We start from the raw sequence: 16,162 nt of genomic DNA, 5'->3' as shown, positions 1-16,162 counted from the left end.
GACACTTTCACCAAGGCTTCCACAGGTGCCCACCTCTCTGGGTCTCCCCCCCACGCCTTTTTTTTTTTTTTTTTTCCAGACAGGGTCTCACTCTGTCACCCAGGCTGAGTGCAGTGGTGCAATCTCAGTTCACTGCAGCCTTGATATCCCAGGCTCAAGGGACAAGGGATCCTCCCACCTCAGCCTCCTGAGTAGCTGGGACTACAGGTGCCCACCACCACGCCCGGCTCATTTTTTTATTTTTTGTTGGGATAGGGTCTTGCCATGTTGCCCAGGCTGGTCTCAAATTCCTGGACTCAAGTGATCCTCCTACCTTGGCCTCCCAAGGTGCTGGGATTATAGGCGTGAGCCACCACACCCAGCTCTGGTTCCCTTCTTGACTTCAGCCAGCCAGGCCTTGCTAGACAGAACTCATAGGTATATCAAAAAATAATCTTTATTGTCACTGGTATAAAACAGAGCAGATCAACTGGCCTCTCAGTCTGTACAGAGTGTGGGGCATGAGACTGCCTGGGCTGCCCCCAATTCTCCCATAATGCCCTGCCCTAGAGCAGCAACTCCGGAGCTAGGAGAAGGGGAGGGGCCACCCCAGGCCTTCCCTTGAGGAGAGGGGTCAGGAGTGAACTGGAGCAGGGGCTGGTTTCTACCTGAGGGAGGCAAAGAAGCAGAGGAGAAAACTGGAGTGGGGGAACCCTTCCGCTCCTCATCCCGTTCCCCGCTGCCACGTCCCAGAGTCCACTGGATGGGTGGAGAGGCGGTGGGCAGCCTGAAGGCGGGCTGAGGCATGAGCCAGTCCATGGCCTGGTCAGAGGGCCACCCGCGTGCAGCAGTGGCGCAGCAAGCATGGCAGGATGCCGCGGTTCAGCTGGTGGAACTCCACGAGCTGCAGCAGGTCAGTGAAGCGGGTCTGGCCATCATCCATGCTGAAGTACAGGCGGCCCTCCTCCTCGCTCTGGGGTACAGTAGAGGGGGGGAAGGTCAGGGAGGGGCCCGAGGCTTAGGGAGCTCCCTCCTGGGCCAGGGCCCCACCCATTTCATTTTCTTCTTTTTTCTTTTCTTTTCTTTCTTTTCTTTTTTCTTTTTTTTTTTTGGAGACAGGGTTTTCTCACTCTGTCATCCAGGCTGGAGTGTGGTGGTGCCACCATGGCTCACTGCAGCCTTGACCCTCTGGGCTCAAGCAATGCTCCCACCTCAGCCTCCTGAGTAGCTGGGACTACAGGTGTGCACCACCATGCCTGGCTCATTTTTAAATTATTTGTAGAGATGGGGTCTCCCTGTGTTGCCCAGGCTGGTCTCGAACTCCTGGGCTCAAACCATTCTCCCACCTTGGCCTTCCCAAGTGCTGGGATTACAGGTGTGAGCCACCGCACTCAGCCTCCCACTTCTTGGGCAGGGAAAAGGGAGACGCACTAGGGGCCAGGGAGCCTCTGGAGGGGCCTGGTGAGGAGGACAGGTTGCTGGGAGTCCTGTGTCTCATTGCAGGACTCCGGGGACGCAGAGAAGCTCACCGGCAGGATGAGATAATGCTTCACTTTCTGCAGGTGGCACAAAGAGAGGACAAAGCCCTGGGGGTTCCGCTGACTCTCCCGGACCAGGAACAGGCTGCCAGAAGACAGGAGATAGGGCAGCATTACCCGAGGACCCATGGCTGCCACCTGGACCCCGGTCTCTCTTATCCCTGGGTCTGTTGCCCGGCCCTGCCCCTTACCCGTCTACCAAGCCCTGCTGTCCAATAAGCCGCTGGCTCTCCTCACGGGAAATGCGCCCGTGGAACCAGAGTTGGGTGCGGTGGATGGCTGCGGTGGGGAAGGACATGGGCAGTCACTTTGGGGAGGGGACCCCTATACCATCTGCTCCCCACTGAGAATGCAAAGAGAAGTCGAGGCAGCCCCTGCCCCAGGACTCAGGGCCATCACACACCTGCACTGAGGCTCGTGCCGGAGGCCGGCGTAGGCAGGCTGAGGCGGTGGTTTGTCTTCTTCTGTGGAGCAGTGGGAGATATGGGAGAGTCGGGGTGTGCTTGCGGGCATTACCCAGCACCTCAGGAAGGTAGAGCACTTCTCCCCAGCCAGGGGGCCTCCCCCTGCCCCTCTTCCTCCCTCCTATTTCAGGGATCCCACCCAGAGAGTGGGTCCCCAGCACCAACACACAGGCAGCAGGCCTCACCCTCCAGGCGTGGGCCTCCTCCAGGGCCACACTCAGAGCCTCCCGGGGGTTCTCAATGACGCGCCCGGCATGGCCAGAGAAGTCCATGGCCACCAGGGTATTATCTGAGACACTTCTCTGGAGATGGAAGGAGAGGGGAGAGGTCAGAACAGGGCCCAGGTACCCCTAAGACAGGGCCTGCGTGCCCACCCTTCCATCCCCTTGTGCGCACTCACCAAGGGTGGGGAACCCAAACAAGGCGGACGCAGATGGCGAGACTGTGCCTGCTGGTAATTCCTGTACAGCTGCACCCCGTACTGGGGGTGGGGAGAGAAAGAGCGCTTGAGGTCGAGAGGTCCTGGGGGCGTGGCTGTGACCCCCCTTCAAACCAGGACTTGCCCAGACTAGGGCTGTGTTTCTGCCTTCAATGGGCGCTTCCTGTAACTTCAGGCTTGGACTGAGCGTTATCAGAGAGCAAGGCTGTGATGCCCTCCTCATTCCTGAGACTTCCTGGGGGCAGAGCTGGGAATCCCTCTGGCCAGATCAGCCCCCCATGCCACTCCCAGGGTCTCACCTTGAAGAGGCGGAAGGCAGCCAGCCAGCAGGTGCGGCTCTGCTCATCTTCACTGCAGAAGATCCGAAGCCCCTTGTGGCCATTTCGAAGCTTGTTGGGCTGCGGAGAGAGGAAACTGGCTGGTCCCGTATCTGCCTTTGGGACTACATGTCTGTCCCTGCTCCACAGAGCAGAGCAGGATCCAGGGAGTTTCCAGCAGGCCAGGGTGCAGGGAGAGGAGCCTGGGCATCTGGATTGGGACTCAGAAGCCCTAGGCAGGATCCAGGGGCCTGAGCAGTTCCTGCTTCCGCAGGCCAGGGGCCAGGCCTGGCCAGGTCTTCACCTTGACACAGAAGCCAAAGTCGGTGGGCATCCCGTAGAGCTTGCGGCCTTGCGTCACCACGTACACGTTGGACTCGTTCACATCTGCCACGTATTGCAGGTGCCTCGGATCCTGAGCAGCACGAGTGAGCAGGACTTGGTACAGGTGGACCCCACCCGCTATTACCTCCCCCCACAAGCCAGGTGGGGAGATTTCAGGACCAGAGAGGGGCAGGGGAGTGCCCAGGGTCACAGAGCAAATAGAAGTAGAGCCAGGACTTAAACTCAGGTCATCTTTTCTCCTGCTACCTCCCTGGGCAGGTGAGCTGGGCAAGGATGTAGGGAGAGATGGTAAACTGGAGGTGGTTGGCCTGGGGGGCACGGGGGGAGAAGGGCTCAGGGGTTCCAGCAGAGAAGGGGCAACTTCTAAAAGGACCAGGGACTGCAGAGGCTGGAGCTGGCACTCTCAAGACCTCACCTTAGAGGTGCCCTTGGTGGAGTAATAGAGGCCAGATCGGCGCAAGAAGCAGAAAAAGCGTTTCCAAAGCTTCCGTCCTGAACCCCGCAGCTGCAGAAAGCCCTGGATCTCAGGGAAGCTGCCAGCATTCAGGAAGTTCTGAGCCAGAGAAGAGAAGAGAGTGGGAGGTCTGGCCTCCTCCCTTCCCCTCTACCACCAGATGTCTTCTTTTTCTTTTTGAGATGGGGTCTTATGCTAGTGCAGTGGCACGATCACAGCTCACTGCAACCTCGACCTCCCGAGCTCAAGTGATCCTCCCACCTCAGCCTCCCAAGCACCTGAGACCAGGCTCATGCCACCATTCCTGGCCTTTTCCTTTTTTTTTTTTTTTTTTTTTTTGGAGAGACAAGGTCTCACTATGTTGCCCAGGGTGGTCTCAAACTTCTGGGCTCAAGTAATCCTCCTGCCTCAACCTCCCAAAGTGCTGGGATTACAGGCATGAGCCACCACACCCAGCCCACCCTCAGGTTTTTACAAGGAAATGCTCCACATGCATTTCTCGCCCCCATTTAACAGAAGAAACTGATGCTCAGGTAGGGAAAGTGAGTTGTCCCCAGTCACACAGGACTGTGGTTTGGCTCTTTCTACCACATAGAGGGGAGGCACAGGACCTAAGGGCAGAGAAGCACTGGTCAGTTCTGGGGAGTCGTGAAATGGGGGGGGTCTCCCCACCTGGATGAGGTCTTCATGGGATATACCAGTGTGTGCATCGAGACAGCTGGAGACCATTTTTTCTGGGAACAGGGAGTGCTGAGGGTAGAAAAGTGTCAGGGGTCAGGGCTCCAGTGTCCGGTTCAGGCTCAGGGCATCCCAGCGCCCAGACAGCCCTCACACACTCACTGGGGAGCTCTTGAACAGTTCGTACTTGGCGAAGTTTTTCCGGAAGACGAAGCGGCTATCTCCGCCCACGGGCCAGGCAGCCTGCACTTCCACCACGGACTCGTGGTCCTCCAAACCCCGCTCTGGGGTCAAGGGCAAAAAGCAGGGGTTATTGGAGATCAACCAGATCTCCCAGATGAGTCACATGCCTAGCCCAAGATGCGAGACATCACCTCCCAGCCTGGGTAGTTCCATGCACCCGACTTACCCAGTGCTAGGTGGGGGTGGCACTCCACCAGCCCCCAGGTCTCGTCGCTCAAAGCGTGAGCTCGCTGCACCAGCATTTCACACACATGGCGAGCTGTGGCACCTGCCGCCACCTCCACAGACCTGCAGGCCCCGTCCTCACTGTACACCTTTACTACCTGTGCCCCAGGAATTGCAGATGACTTGAGGGGAGGCAAAGGGTGATTCCTTCCCTTTCCACACCTGCTAGACCCTCAGGGACTCCTAACCAAGATCCCCCGCCTCCATGGAAATGGCTGTGTATCTCCCACAGATCCAGAACCCTGCATCCCTCCCTTCCCTTCTGAGGGACAACTCACATGGGGGCGGCTGGCATCGCGGGGGAGCAGCCCTCTTGCACTAGAGGGGCCCCCAAGAATGGGGCTCTGTGAGGGAGGACTGCAGAGCTCAGGGAAGGGGTTGGGGATGGAGGGGAGGGAGGTGGCACGCCGCTCCTCCTCTCGAAGTTTCCTGTGGCAAGAAGAAAAAGGGAGAGAGGTGTGGGGAAAGGAGCAGTGGCCTGCAAGCCGCTGTGTATTATCCAGCACTGACCTCCCCCAAGCCCCACATCCCGTCGTACCTGCCGGTGGTTGGGATGAGGAGAGGCTGGGACCTCTTTACCTCCTCAGGCAGAGAGGTATCAGGGGGCCGGGGAGTCCCAGGAGGGGTCCCGGGGGCTGGGCAAAGGTCTTCCGGAGAGCTGCCAAGATGAGGTGGAGACAGATCCAGCTCCATGGCATCTGAGGGAGAGAGGGGCAGAATGGAACCAGTTGTGTCAGTTGTGTGCCCTTGTCCTGGGGAGAGGGGACTAGAGAAATCAGACCTCCTGACCTCACACGGTGGTTAGGGTGCCCCTCAGAGTTTACCTAGCACCTCACTGCTCTAACTGGAGTTTCCCTGAAGCCCTTGGGGAAAGACAGAATGAGCCTCATTTTATAAAAGGGGACACTGAGTCTCTGAGAAGGAAGCATTCTTACCCTCAGTCACAGGTGAGTCGGGGAGTAGAACCTGGTGCCCTGAGTCACAGGTGAGTCAGGAGTAGAACCTGGTGTTTAGACTCCAAGTCCAGTGCTCTTTCTGGTTTTTTTTTTTTGTTTTTTTTTTTCACTGCAACCTCTGCCTCCTGGGTTCAAGCGATTCTCTTGCCTTAACCTCCCGAGTAACTGGGATTATAGGTGCATGCCACCATGCCCAGCTAATTTTTGTATTTTTAGTAGAGATAGGGTTTCACCACGTTGGCCAGGCTGGTCTCGAACTCCTGATCCGTCCGCCTTGGCCTCCCAAAGTGCTGGGATTACAGGCGTGAGCCACTGCGCCCAGCTCCAGTGCTCTTTCTTTAGCACAAAGTTGCTCACAGGAAGAGCTGAGGGTCCACCCACCACAAGCCTGGTGGTCACAACAGATTTCACAACCCACACACTCTCAGGCTCAGCCCTCAGGGTCAGGGCAAAGGTCCACTCCTTTGCCTCCACGCGTGGGGCACTCACTGCTCCAGGCACTGCCCGGGTTTTTCCAGCACTGTGTTGCCAGACCCAGTTGCCAGAGCCTGTTCGTACTTGGTGAAGTTTGGCCTGCCCAAGTGATGAGTGATGCAGGGGGGAGAAGGAGGTGGGGAAGGATGGGAGCCAGAAAGTCAGGAGAGCCGGCTCCGCTTCAGTGCAAGGGGGAGAGGAGACCTGGGGTAGGCGTCCTGGCCACAGCAGCCCCTAAACCTTGCGTACCCTCCCCAGGCCATCCTCCTGCCCAACTCTTTCCTGAGGCTCCAATGCTAGAGCCACTTCCTCTGAGAAGCCTTCCTGGCTTTCCACATTCTGAGTGAACGACTCCCTCTCAGCACTGTGCAGGGGCTACATCATCCATTACTGCGCACCTGTCCTATCCACTCATTTGTCCAAGGGCACCCGGTACCCCCAGGCAAGGCCAATCTCACCCATGTCTTATCACTTACAGGGGCTGCACAGACACTCAGGACAAGTAAAGACAGGAGAGCCGGCACTAGAGGTGGAGGTGGGGCTGGCCCCTCCTCCTCAGGAACCAGGCAGACCCCTTTGGCTGGACTGAGACCTGGGAGAACCTGCAATCCCAGCCCCTAGCCTGTTCTCCGAACACTGGGCCAGTACTATGAGGCCACCTGGGGCACCTGGGATTGACCCCTCAGGAGGGCGCAGGCACCTGACCCCTCAGTGAGGGCATCAGGGGATTTGGGGGACAGGTGAGTCAGGGCAGGCGGGACAACACTGCCTAGGGCTCTCCATTCAACCTTGACTCATCCACACAACTTCCTGGCTTAGGAGAAACAAAAACAGCCCTGCCTCTACCCTCCCCCCAACTCCCCAATCCAATGGTAGCCACAGCCGAATGGGGGAGGCATGGGGCTGGGAACAGGATGGGGGAGGAACATGTGGGGCCTGAGGCTCCTCTGACATCACCTCCTCCTCCCCACCCTCGGCCTTGCTCCAGGCCAGGTGGGACCTGTGATCTGCTCTCACCCCCAGTGCCAAACCACCGCCTTGCCAGGGAGTCCCTCACCTGGGAAAGAGAGAGGCAATGCCCGGCCTGGATTCAGAGGCCCATTTGGAGAGAAGCCAGCGTCCCAGCGGTGCCCCTCCCCACCCAAAGCATCGCTCAGAGCCCCCGCCCCGTGTGGATGAGGTTCCTCCCGACACATTCTCCTGGGTGTCCCGGCCAGAGGGGTACCACAGGAGCAGGAGCAGAAAGGGAAAACACTCAAAAAGACAGACAGGATGAAGGGCCAGGGAGGGGGCCCAGGGTCTGGCCAGGAGGGGCAAGATATACCCGCCACCCGCTAGCAAGAGACACCAGCACCTCAATATCAGAACACGATCCCCCACTCCCACCCCAGTCTACCCTCCAAACAGCCCCGGTCTCCAAACAGCCCTGGTGACTTCATTCCAGGTTGCAGGGGGCCAACAGTGGGATGGGGAGAGGAGCAGAGAATTCAGGCGGGCAGCGCTTGGAAGGGGTTAGAAGTGGATTCGAATCACATTACAGCCTGGCCTCAGAGATCAGAGAGGGCCAGCCTAAGGCTGGGGTTTGCCTTCAGATCCCCCCACCCGGGCCCTTCAGCCCCTTCTAAGGCTGGAGGCGGGTGGAATCCTCAAGACCAAAGAGGCGAGCAGGGAGGGGAAGGGCTCCTGGCTGTAGGCCTGGCAGCTTAGAGATCTGGAGTTTTGAAACTGAGGCACCGGGAAAGTTTCGGTTGGAAAAACCGACCTCCAAAATCAGTTTGTCCCCTCAACGAGGTAACTCCGGCGGTGTCTTCCCAGCTGCCTCCTCCCCCAGTGGCTCCAGCCCCACCCGCGTTCCCGTCCTCCCAACCTCCTTGTTTACTTCCTGAATCACGCCCCACCTGGCTGGCCCTAAGGGCGGGTGGCGGGGCCCGGTGTTCAGGGCCAACAGAAAACAACTCTACTTCCCAGAGTAGGGGGAAGGGCTTGCGGGACTGAGGCCTGGGCCAGGGGCCTGGATGTGGCGGGAGCGTCCCTGTCCGCCCAGTACTCCACGCCCCGCCCCCACGGGACAGGCTTATAACCTTTTAGGGTGCAGGGCCCAGGTGAGAAGGTGAGAAACCCCTGGATGACTCCTAGTAGAAGGGAGGACCCAGGACTCTGAGGCCCCGCCCACTCTCACTCAGGAAAAATACCCAATGAGAGAAGGCGGGGCAGCTCTTTTAAAGTTTAATTCGGGAAGAATGCTGGAGTGTCTGTGCGGTTAATCATTACAGGCTGCCTGCTTCCATGAGGTCCCCCCACCCCGCACACAGCAGGATATCAGGAGAGAGCAGAGTCCAAGACCGGCGGACCAAAAGGGAGCATTCCTGGTGGGCAGTGAGGCTGGAGCGGGGCGGCGAGGGGGGGTTCCACCTTGCCGGCAGGTGCATTCCCTGTCCTCAATCTGCCAGGGAGACCCAGACCGGGTACCTGGGTCTCTCCTTAGCCTCATCAAGCAGAGGAAACCATCTGCCATCCCCTACCCCACTCTCCCCAGGCCCCACCGCACTGCAGAGCCACTCACCCACCCCTCTAGCCTTCCTGGCCACTTCATGCTGAAGCCAGGAGGGACCCCGGCTCACCCGGCCTCCACTTTCCCACCCGAGGGCCGGAGGCGATGTTGCTGAGCAGGGCATACAGTCTGGAGAGATGGAGCCTCAACAATTTAGAGGATCCCTCTCCTTCACCGTCCTCCAAAGTGGAGGGGGCCCTCCCCACATCTCCCCGCAGCCCGCGGAGACGTCTGTCTTAGAGACTTGGGGAAACCCAAACTGGGGTAAACTGGGCGAGCCAGGGAGTGAGGGCGGCTCTCCCAGGGTGTGCGGGGAGGGGCCAGTTTCAGCGGGAAAGCCAAGTCGGAGGAGAGAATCAGGTCTTCCTTCCCATTCTCGCTGCTGGCTTCGGGGAGGTGTACCGGGAGGGAACAAGGAGGGCTGGAAACCAGGATGGGGACGAAAGAGGGCGGGTGGGGAGGAGGGGGCGGGGTGGGAGATGGGAGGAAAAGAGAAAAGTGGGAGGCCGAGCAACCCAGCAGGAGACCCAGCCTTTCCCTACCGGCCCCCAGACCGGCCGTGCCTGCCCCCAAAGGATGAATGCCCGCTTGGGTTCTTACCTGAACCCCGAACATCAGGACACCCGGCTGGGACCACGTCTTCAGGGAGGGAGACGCCAGGCCCTTAAGTACCTGTCCCCCTCCAGCCCCCGCCCCGGGCCTGACATCACCGAGCGGGGGAGGGGGAGAGCCAGGTGGCTCCAATCCGCCCACCTGGGCCGACGGCCAGTTCGGCCGGAGACGGGCACAGCCTGGGGCCCTGGTGCGGCTGGGGGTTGCCTGGCAGACTGTTGTCTGAGACCGATCTCTGTCCCCTTACCTGGAGGAGCCCCAGCAGGAGTAGCAGGACACCCGTTCCGAAGTCTGGCTCCGTCTAGGAAACCCCAGATTCCTGGATTTTATTTCAGATCCACTCCCGCTTCTCTACAGGTGGTAGGAGGGTGTCCCGACTTCGGACAGAGAAGTCAGGGCCGGGGGAGCCCTGTGTGTCCAGATTCCAAGCCCAAGGAAACTAAAATTATCTTGGGCAGATGGGGGCGTGTCCAGGGGAGGCGCCTGGGAGGAGGAAGCCTGGGAGGAGGGTGGGGACTCCCTGACACTCTACGCCAACTGGGATTGTTTTTGCCCTTCCTAGCCTGGCAGCAGGTGCCAAGAGAGGGTGCAGGTGCCTAGGAAGAGGCGGGGAAGACAGCCGAACAGACAGCACCAACAGCGAAGATCAAGAGTCCCGACCACCTGGGAGGGCGGGGGGAGGGTCTGAGGGCTGCAAGGTAAAGGGAACCACCGGTCCACTCCTCCCAAACATCCTCCCTGAACCTGGTCTGTTCATTGGCCAAGCCAGGGGGCACTTCTGCAGCTCTGGATCCCACCCCATGGAGCAAAGAGCACCCTGCCAAGGAGGGACGCCAGCCACGGGGGTGTCCAGCAACATGGCCTGCCCGTCGATCTGCAGGCACCCATACCATGGTGGCTGTGCCCTGGCCCCTCAGAGGCACCCAGGGTAAGCCCCTCTCCCGCCCCCCACCTTCTGAGCAAAGTCTAGAGTCTTGGCTTCCCCTTTAAAATCGAGGGGCTTAGGCTGGGTGGCACAGTGGGAGAAGCCATGGTGACCCAGAGAAAGCTCTGGCCTGGGCCCCTGGAGATTCCTCTTAGAGGGATCACTTTATTTTTTTGAGACAGAGTCCTGCTCTGTCACCCAAGCTGGAGTGCAGTGGCGCCATCTCGGCTTACTGCAAACTCCGCCTCCTGGGTTCAAAAGATTCTCCTGCCTCGGCCTCCCGAGTAGCTGGGATTACAGGCCACACACCCAGCTAATTTTTGTATTTTTAGTAAATCGGGGTTTCTCCACGTTGGCCACGTTGGTCTCGAACTCCTGACCTCGTGTAATCTGCCCACCTCGGCCTCCCAAAGTGTTAGGATTACAGGTGTGTGCCACCGCACCCGGCCTGAGGGATCGATTTAGTTCTCTCAGGGATCACTTTAGCTCTCTAGTTCAGCACTGGGCAAACAGGGTACTTGGGAGAAGGGTTGGGAGGCAGAAATCAAAGGCTGTGGCCACCACCCAGCTTGATGCGGGTGACAGGAAAACAAACAATCCTTAGGGTGATAAGAGGTCCACCATGGGGGGGCACAGAGGAGTGACTCCTGCCTCAATTTTCTCCAGAGTTTTCCTAGGAAAACCGGTATGAACGTGCCCAGCAAAGAAGTGGGGGAGGAGGCAAGGTCTCTTGGGTGATGGAGCAGCTTGTGCAAAGGCAGAGTAGACAATTCACTCATTAATTTATTCAACTCTCTGTTCAGTACCTACCATATGCCAGCCCCATGTTTGGTGCTGGGGATACTGGGGTAAGCAACAAAAACAGACCCCACCCTATCCTCACACAGCCAATCAGGAAGATTGATGTTAATCAAAGAATCACACAAATAAGAAATGACAGGAGACAACTATGCTGGGAGAATGACTCACATAGGGAGTCAGGAAAGACTTCTCTGTGGAGGTGACAGCTGAGCAGAGGAGAAGGTGGCTGACATGGGAAGGGGGTTGGAATCAGTGGATGGGAACTGGGGAAGGAGGCCACCTTCCCAAGTGAGGAAACCACTGCCAGAGCTCTGGAGAGGAGGGGATGCAGCATGCGGAGACAGAGAGTGGGGTTGGAGGAGAAAGGAGGAAGCAGAGGCCACGTGGGTGAACCTGGACAGGTGTGGAAGGTGTGGAGAGAGGCGGCTATGCTTCTGCAAATGTGGCCTCCAGACCTCCCTAACCTTGTGTGGAAAACAGATCCTTGGGATCCTCTCCAGCAATTGAATCTCAGTCTGTGGGGCTAAGACACAGGAAGGTGTGGTATTGACAAGCCCTCAGGTGGCTGTTCCGCAAGCCAGGTTTGAGAGCCATCCATCCTGTTTGTCCAGATGGGCAGGAGTAGCGGTCAAAGACCAGACCCTTCAAGTTGTATTTAGACTTAAGTAGAAGCACAGAGGAGAGGGCACATTTACATTTTAGAAAGATCATCCTGGATGGTGAAGGATGGGATGGAAACGAAGCCACGGTCAGAGGGCTGAGTGCTGTAGGAATCAACTTATATGGCTTTCTGGAGGGGGTGGAACTGTGTGAACAAAAAGCAGGTCTGGGGTTGGGGAGGAGGGAGAGGGGTCCACAGTAGGGGGCACAGGGACTTGTGGGAGGTGATGGGACCATTCTGTATCTTGGTTGTGGGGTTGGATGCACAGCTGTGTGTGTTTCTTAGGACTCATAGAAAGGTACACTCAAGGCCGGGCGCGGTGGCTCACACCTGTAATCCCAAGACTTTGGGAGGATGAAGTGGGCGGATCATGAGGTCAGGAGTTCAAGACCAGCCTGCCCGACATGGCAAAACCCTTTCTCTACTAAAAATACAAAAATTAGCCAGGCGTGGTGGCATGCACCTAAAATCCCAGCTACTCAGGAGGCTGAGGCAGGAGAATCTCTTGAACTCAGGAGACAGAGGTTGCAGTGTGCTGAGTGTGAGCCATTGCGCTCCAGGCTGGGCAACAAGAGTGAGACTATCTCAAAAAAAAGAGAGAAAAAAAGAAAGGTACACTCAAGAGGATGAATTTCACTGTGTATAAGTTGTATCTGAATTTTAAAACAACAACAACAAGGCCGGGCATGGTGGCTCACGCCTGTAATCCCAACACTTTGAGAGGCCGAGGCAGGTGGATCACGAGGTCAGGAGTTTGAGACTAGCCTGGCCAACATGGTGAAACCCCGTCTCTGCTAAAAATATAAAAATTAGCTGGGCGTGGTGGTGTGCACCTGTAATTCCAGCTACTCGGGAGGCTGAAGCAGGAGAATTGCTTGAACCCGGGAGGCAGAGGTTGCAAGGAGCCAAGATGGTGCCACTGCACTCCAGCTGGGGCGACAGAGCAAGACTCCATCTCGGGGGAAAAATAGTAATACTAATAAATAAGAATGAGTTTATAGGTCAATGGAACAGAATCCAGAGTCCAAGTAGAAACCCTTTTACATTTCTCAATTGATTTTACAGGGTGCCAAGACAATTTGATGGAGGAAAGGATAGGCTTTTCAATAAATGGTACTGTGATCAATTGAATAGCCACATGCCAAAAGGTGAATTTAGATCTTTTGCTCACAGAATGCATTAAAAAAAAAAAAAACTCGATATAGATCATATACCTGAATGTGAGAGCTAAAACCATAAAACTTCTAGAAGAAACCATGGGAGATAGTCTTCGTGGAGGCCGGGCGCGGTGGCTCACATCTGTAATCCCAGCACTTTGGGAGGCCGAGGTGGATGGATCACCTGAAGCGGGAGTTCAAGACCAGCCTGGCCAACATGGAGAAACCCCATCTCTACTAAAAAAAAAAAAAAAAATTAGCCAGGCATGGTGGCGCATACCTGTAATCCCAGCTACTGAGGAGTCTGAGGCAGGGGAATCGCTTAAACCAAGGAGGCAGAGGCTGTGGTGAGCCAAGATGGTGCCATTGCACTCCAGCCTGGGCAAGAAGAGCAAAATTCCATCTCAAAAAAAAAAAAAAAGAAGAAGAGGCCAGGCATGGTGGCTCATACCTGTAATCCCAGCACTCTGGGAGGCCGAGGCAGGTTAATTGCTTGAGCCCAGGAGTTTGAGACCAGCCGAGACAACCTGGCAAGACCTCATCTCTACAAAAAATATAAAATTTATCCAGGCATGGTGGTGCGGGCCTATAGTCCTGGCTACTTGGTGGGGCTGAGGTGTGACAATCGCTTGAGCCTAAGAAGTTGAGGCTGCAGTGAGCTGTGATTGTGCTACTGCGCTCCAGTCTGGGTCACAGAGCAAGACACTGTCTCAAAAAAAGAAAGAAAAAATGAAGCCAGGTGAAGTGGCTCATGCCTGTGATCCCAGCACTTTGGGAGGCAGAGGCAGGCAGATCACTTGAGGCCAGAGATCCAGACCAGCCTGGCCAATATAGCAAAAACAGCCTGACCATTGCTACTAAAAATACAGAAAATTATCTGGGCCATGGTGGCACATGCCTGTAATCCCAGCTACTTGGGAGGCTGAGGCACAAGAATTGCTTGAACCTGGGAAGTGGAGGTTGCAGTGAGCCGAGATTGTGCCACTGCACTCCAGCCTGGGTGACACAGTGAGACCCTGTCTCAAAAAAAGAAAGAAAGAAAAAAAAAAAAGAAAAAAGAAAAAAAATTAGCCAAAGACTGGGAGAAAATAGTTGCAAATCATATACAACTATATATGGTTGTATATATGGTTGTATATATTTTGGTTGATATCCAAAATATATAAAGAATTTTTACAAATCAATAATAAAGAGACAAACAATCCTAATAAAAATGGGCAAAAGACTTGAATAGATATTTCTTCAAATATGTATATGAATGACTAATAACTACATGAAAGATACACAACAGTCATTAGATAAATGAAAATTAAAACCACAATTATATATCATGTCATGTCCACTAGGATGGTTATAATCAAAGAGACAGAAAACAAGTATTGGTGAGGATATGGAGCGACGAATCCTCATATATTGCTGGTGGGAAAACTTTGAAAAACAGTCTAGCCGTTTCTTAAAAAGTTAAACGCTAGCCTGGGCAAAATGGCAAAACCTTGTCTCTACAAAAAATACAAAAAAATTAGCTGGGCATGCTGGTGCGTGTCTGTCGTCCCAGCTATTCAGGAGGCTGAGGCAAGAGAATAGCTTGAGTTCAGCAGGTTGAGGCTGCAGTGAGCAGTGTTTGCACTGCTGTATTCCAGCCTGGGCAACAGAGCGAGACTCTGTTTCAAAAAAAAAGTTAATCATAAACTTAACACATGACCCAGCAGTTCTACTCTTAGGAATCTACCCAAGAGAAATGAAAACACACACCTATGCAAAGACACCAAAACATCTGTGGCAGCATTCTTCAAAATAGACAAAAAACACTGGAACCTTAAATATCCATCAACTGGTGAATTAAGAAACAAAATGTGGCAAAACCACACGTGGAATACGACTCAGCAATGAAAAGGAACAAACTACTCTAGACGCTACAGCATGAATGCATCTCAAAAAACATACTGAGTGAAAGAAGCCGTAAGCAAAAGACCACATAGCATATTATTCTGTTTATATGAAACATCCAGAAAAGGCAAAGTTAGAGACAGAAAGCAGATCAGTGGTTGCATAGGACTGGAATTGGGAGCTGAATTGACCAGAAACAGGTGGGAAGGACTTACCAGGTTGACGGAAACATTCTGTAACTGGATTGTGGTGATGGTTAGGCAACTGTACAAATGACAGCATTTTCTTTCTTTTCTTTTTTTTTTTTTTTTAACACAGTCTCACTCTGTCGTCCAGTCGTCCAGGCTGGAGTGCAGTGGTATCTCAGCTCACTGAAACCTCCACCTCCCAGGTTCAAGCGATTCTCCTGCCTCAACCTCTGGAGTAGCTGGGATTACAGGTGTGCGCCACCACACCCAGCTAATTTTTGTATTTTTAGTAGAGACAGGGTTTTGCTGAGTTGGCCAGGCTGGTCTTGAACTCCTGGCCTCAAGTGATCCGCCCACCTTGACCTCCCAAAATGCTGGGATTACAGGTGTGAGCCACCATGCCCTGACTGTTTATATATATATATATAAAAGCCCAGGTGCAGCGGTAATCCCAGCACTTTCAGAGGCCGAGGTGGACAGATCACAAGGTCAGGAGTTTGAGACCAGCCTGGTCAACATGGTGAAACCCCATCTCCACTAAAAATAGAAAAATTAGCCAGCGGGGTGGCTGGCGCCTGTAATCCCAGCTGCTCAGGAGGCTGAGACAGGAGACTCACTTAGGCCGGGAGGTAGAGGTTGCAGTGAGCTGAGATCGCGCCATTGCACTCCAACCTGGGCAACAGAGAAAGACTCCGATTCAAAAAAAAAAAAAAAAAATACAAAACTTAGCTGGGTGTGGTGGCTAGCACCTGTAATCTCAGCTACTAGGGAGGCTGAGGCAGGAGAATCGCTTGAACCCAGGAGGCGGAGGTTGCAGTGAGCCGAGATGGCACCATTGCACTCAAGTTTGGGTGACAGAGCAGGACTCCGTCTCAAAAAAAAAAAAAAAAAAGAAAAAGAAAAAGAAAAATAGCCTAAAGAGACACTAGAGTGAGTGGCGTGCTAGGATACCATAGCGGTACTGCAGGCAGGGAAAAGGCAGCGAGGACCTGAGCAGCCTCCATTTCCAGAGTTGCAAAATGGGAATAATGACACCAGTCCCCCAGTGAGAGGCTGGATAAGAAGGGGATGTGCAGGAACTGTTGGGGGCACACAGCCTGAAGAGTGTCTACGGTTCTCCAGTGCAGGCAAGAGGCAGTTACAAAAGACTGGAAAAAGCAGTTTAGAGCTTTGGGATCAGAAACACTTGGGTATGTAACTATAGGGCGGTTCCAAATGGCATCAGCGCCGGGCGTGGTGCCTCACGCCTGTAATCCCAGCACTTTGGG

General features: G+C 55.0%; 1 protein-coding gene and 1 long non-coding RNA gene across 15 annotated transcripts; one reads left to right on the top strand and one right to left on the bottom strand.

Moving 5' to 3' along the window:
• Positions 1 to 418: 418 nt before the first annotated feature.
• Positions 419 to 14,941, bottom strand: GRB7 (growth factor receptor bound protein 7). Of its 14 annotated transcripts, none has more exons than XM_065531501.2 (16): positions 14,922 to 14,941; positions 12,877 to 13,056; positions 5,221 to 5,380; positions 4,961 to 5,111; positions 4,624 to 4,780; positions 4,377 to 4,498; positions 4,209 to 4,286; positions 3,498 to 3,635; positions 3,042 to 3,152; positions 2,720 to 2,818; positions 2,382 to 2,462; positions 2,167 to 2,283; positions 1,921 to 1,981; positions 1,709 to 1,796; positions 1,509 to 1,602; positions 419 to 952 (listed from the first exon to the last, which is right to left on the bottom strand). In XM_065531501.2, the coding sequence occupies exons 3-16, from the start codon at positions 5,373 to 5,375 to the stop codon at positions 806 to 808; spliced, it is 1,599 nt and encodes a 532-aa protein (XP_065387573.1). In that variant the 5' UTR covers positions 5,376 to 5,380; positions 12,877 to 13,056; positions 14,922 to 14,941; the 3' UTR covers positions 419 to 805. The 14 variants fall into 14 exon arrangements, with proteins under 14 accessions (XP_065387573.1, XP_005584096.2, XP_005584095.2 ...); XM_005584039.4 differs by lacking the exons at positions 12,877 to 13,056; positions 14,922 to 14,941 and adding exons at positions 8,734 to 9,084; positions 9,523 to 9,716; XM_005584038.5 differs by lacking the exons at positions 12,877 to 13,056; positions 14,922 to 14,941 and adding an exon at positions 9,264 to 9,716.
• Positions 9,431 to 12,916, top strand: LOC141408812 (uncharacterized). The gene is made up of 3 exons (XR_012425795.1): positions 9,431 to 9,632; positions 9,838 to 10,203; positions 12,728 to 12,916. It is a non-coding gene; the product is annotated as an uncharacterized lncRNA (long non-coding RNA).
• Positions 14,942 to 16,162: the final 1,221 nt, after the last annotated feature.

Source organism: Macaca fascicularis, chromosome 16, assembly GCF_037993035.2.
Source record: "Macaca fascicularis isolate 582-1 chromosome 16, T2T-MFA8v1.1".
In the NCBI taxonomy this organism is placed as follows: domain Eukaryota; kingdom Metazoa; phylum Chordata; class Mammalia; order Primates; family Cercopithecidae; genus Macaca; species Macaca fascicularis.
The sequence above is the reverse complement of the archived record's forward strand: the minus strand, read 5'-3'. Positions and strand labels throughout refer to the sequence as shown.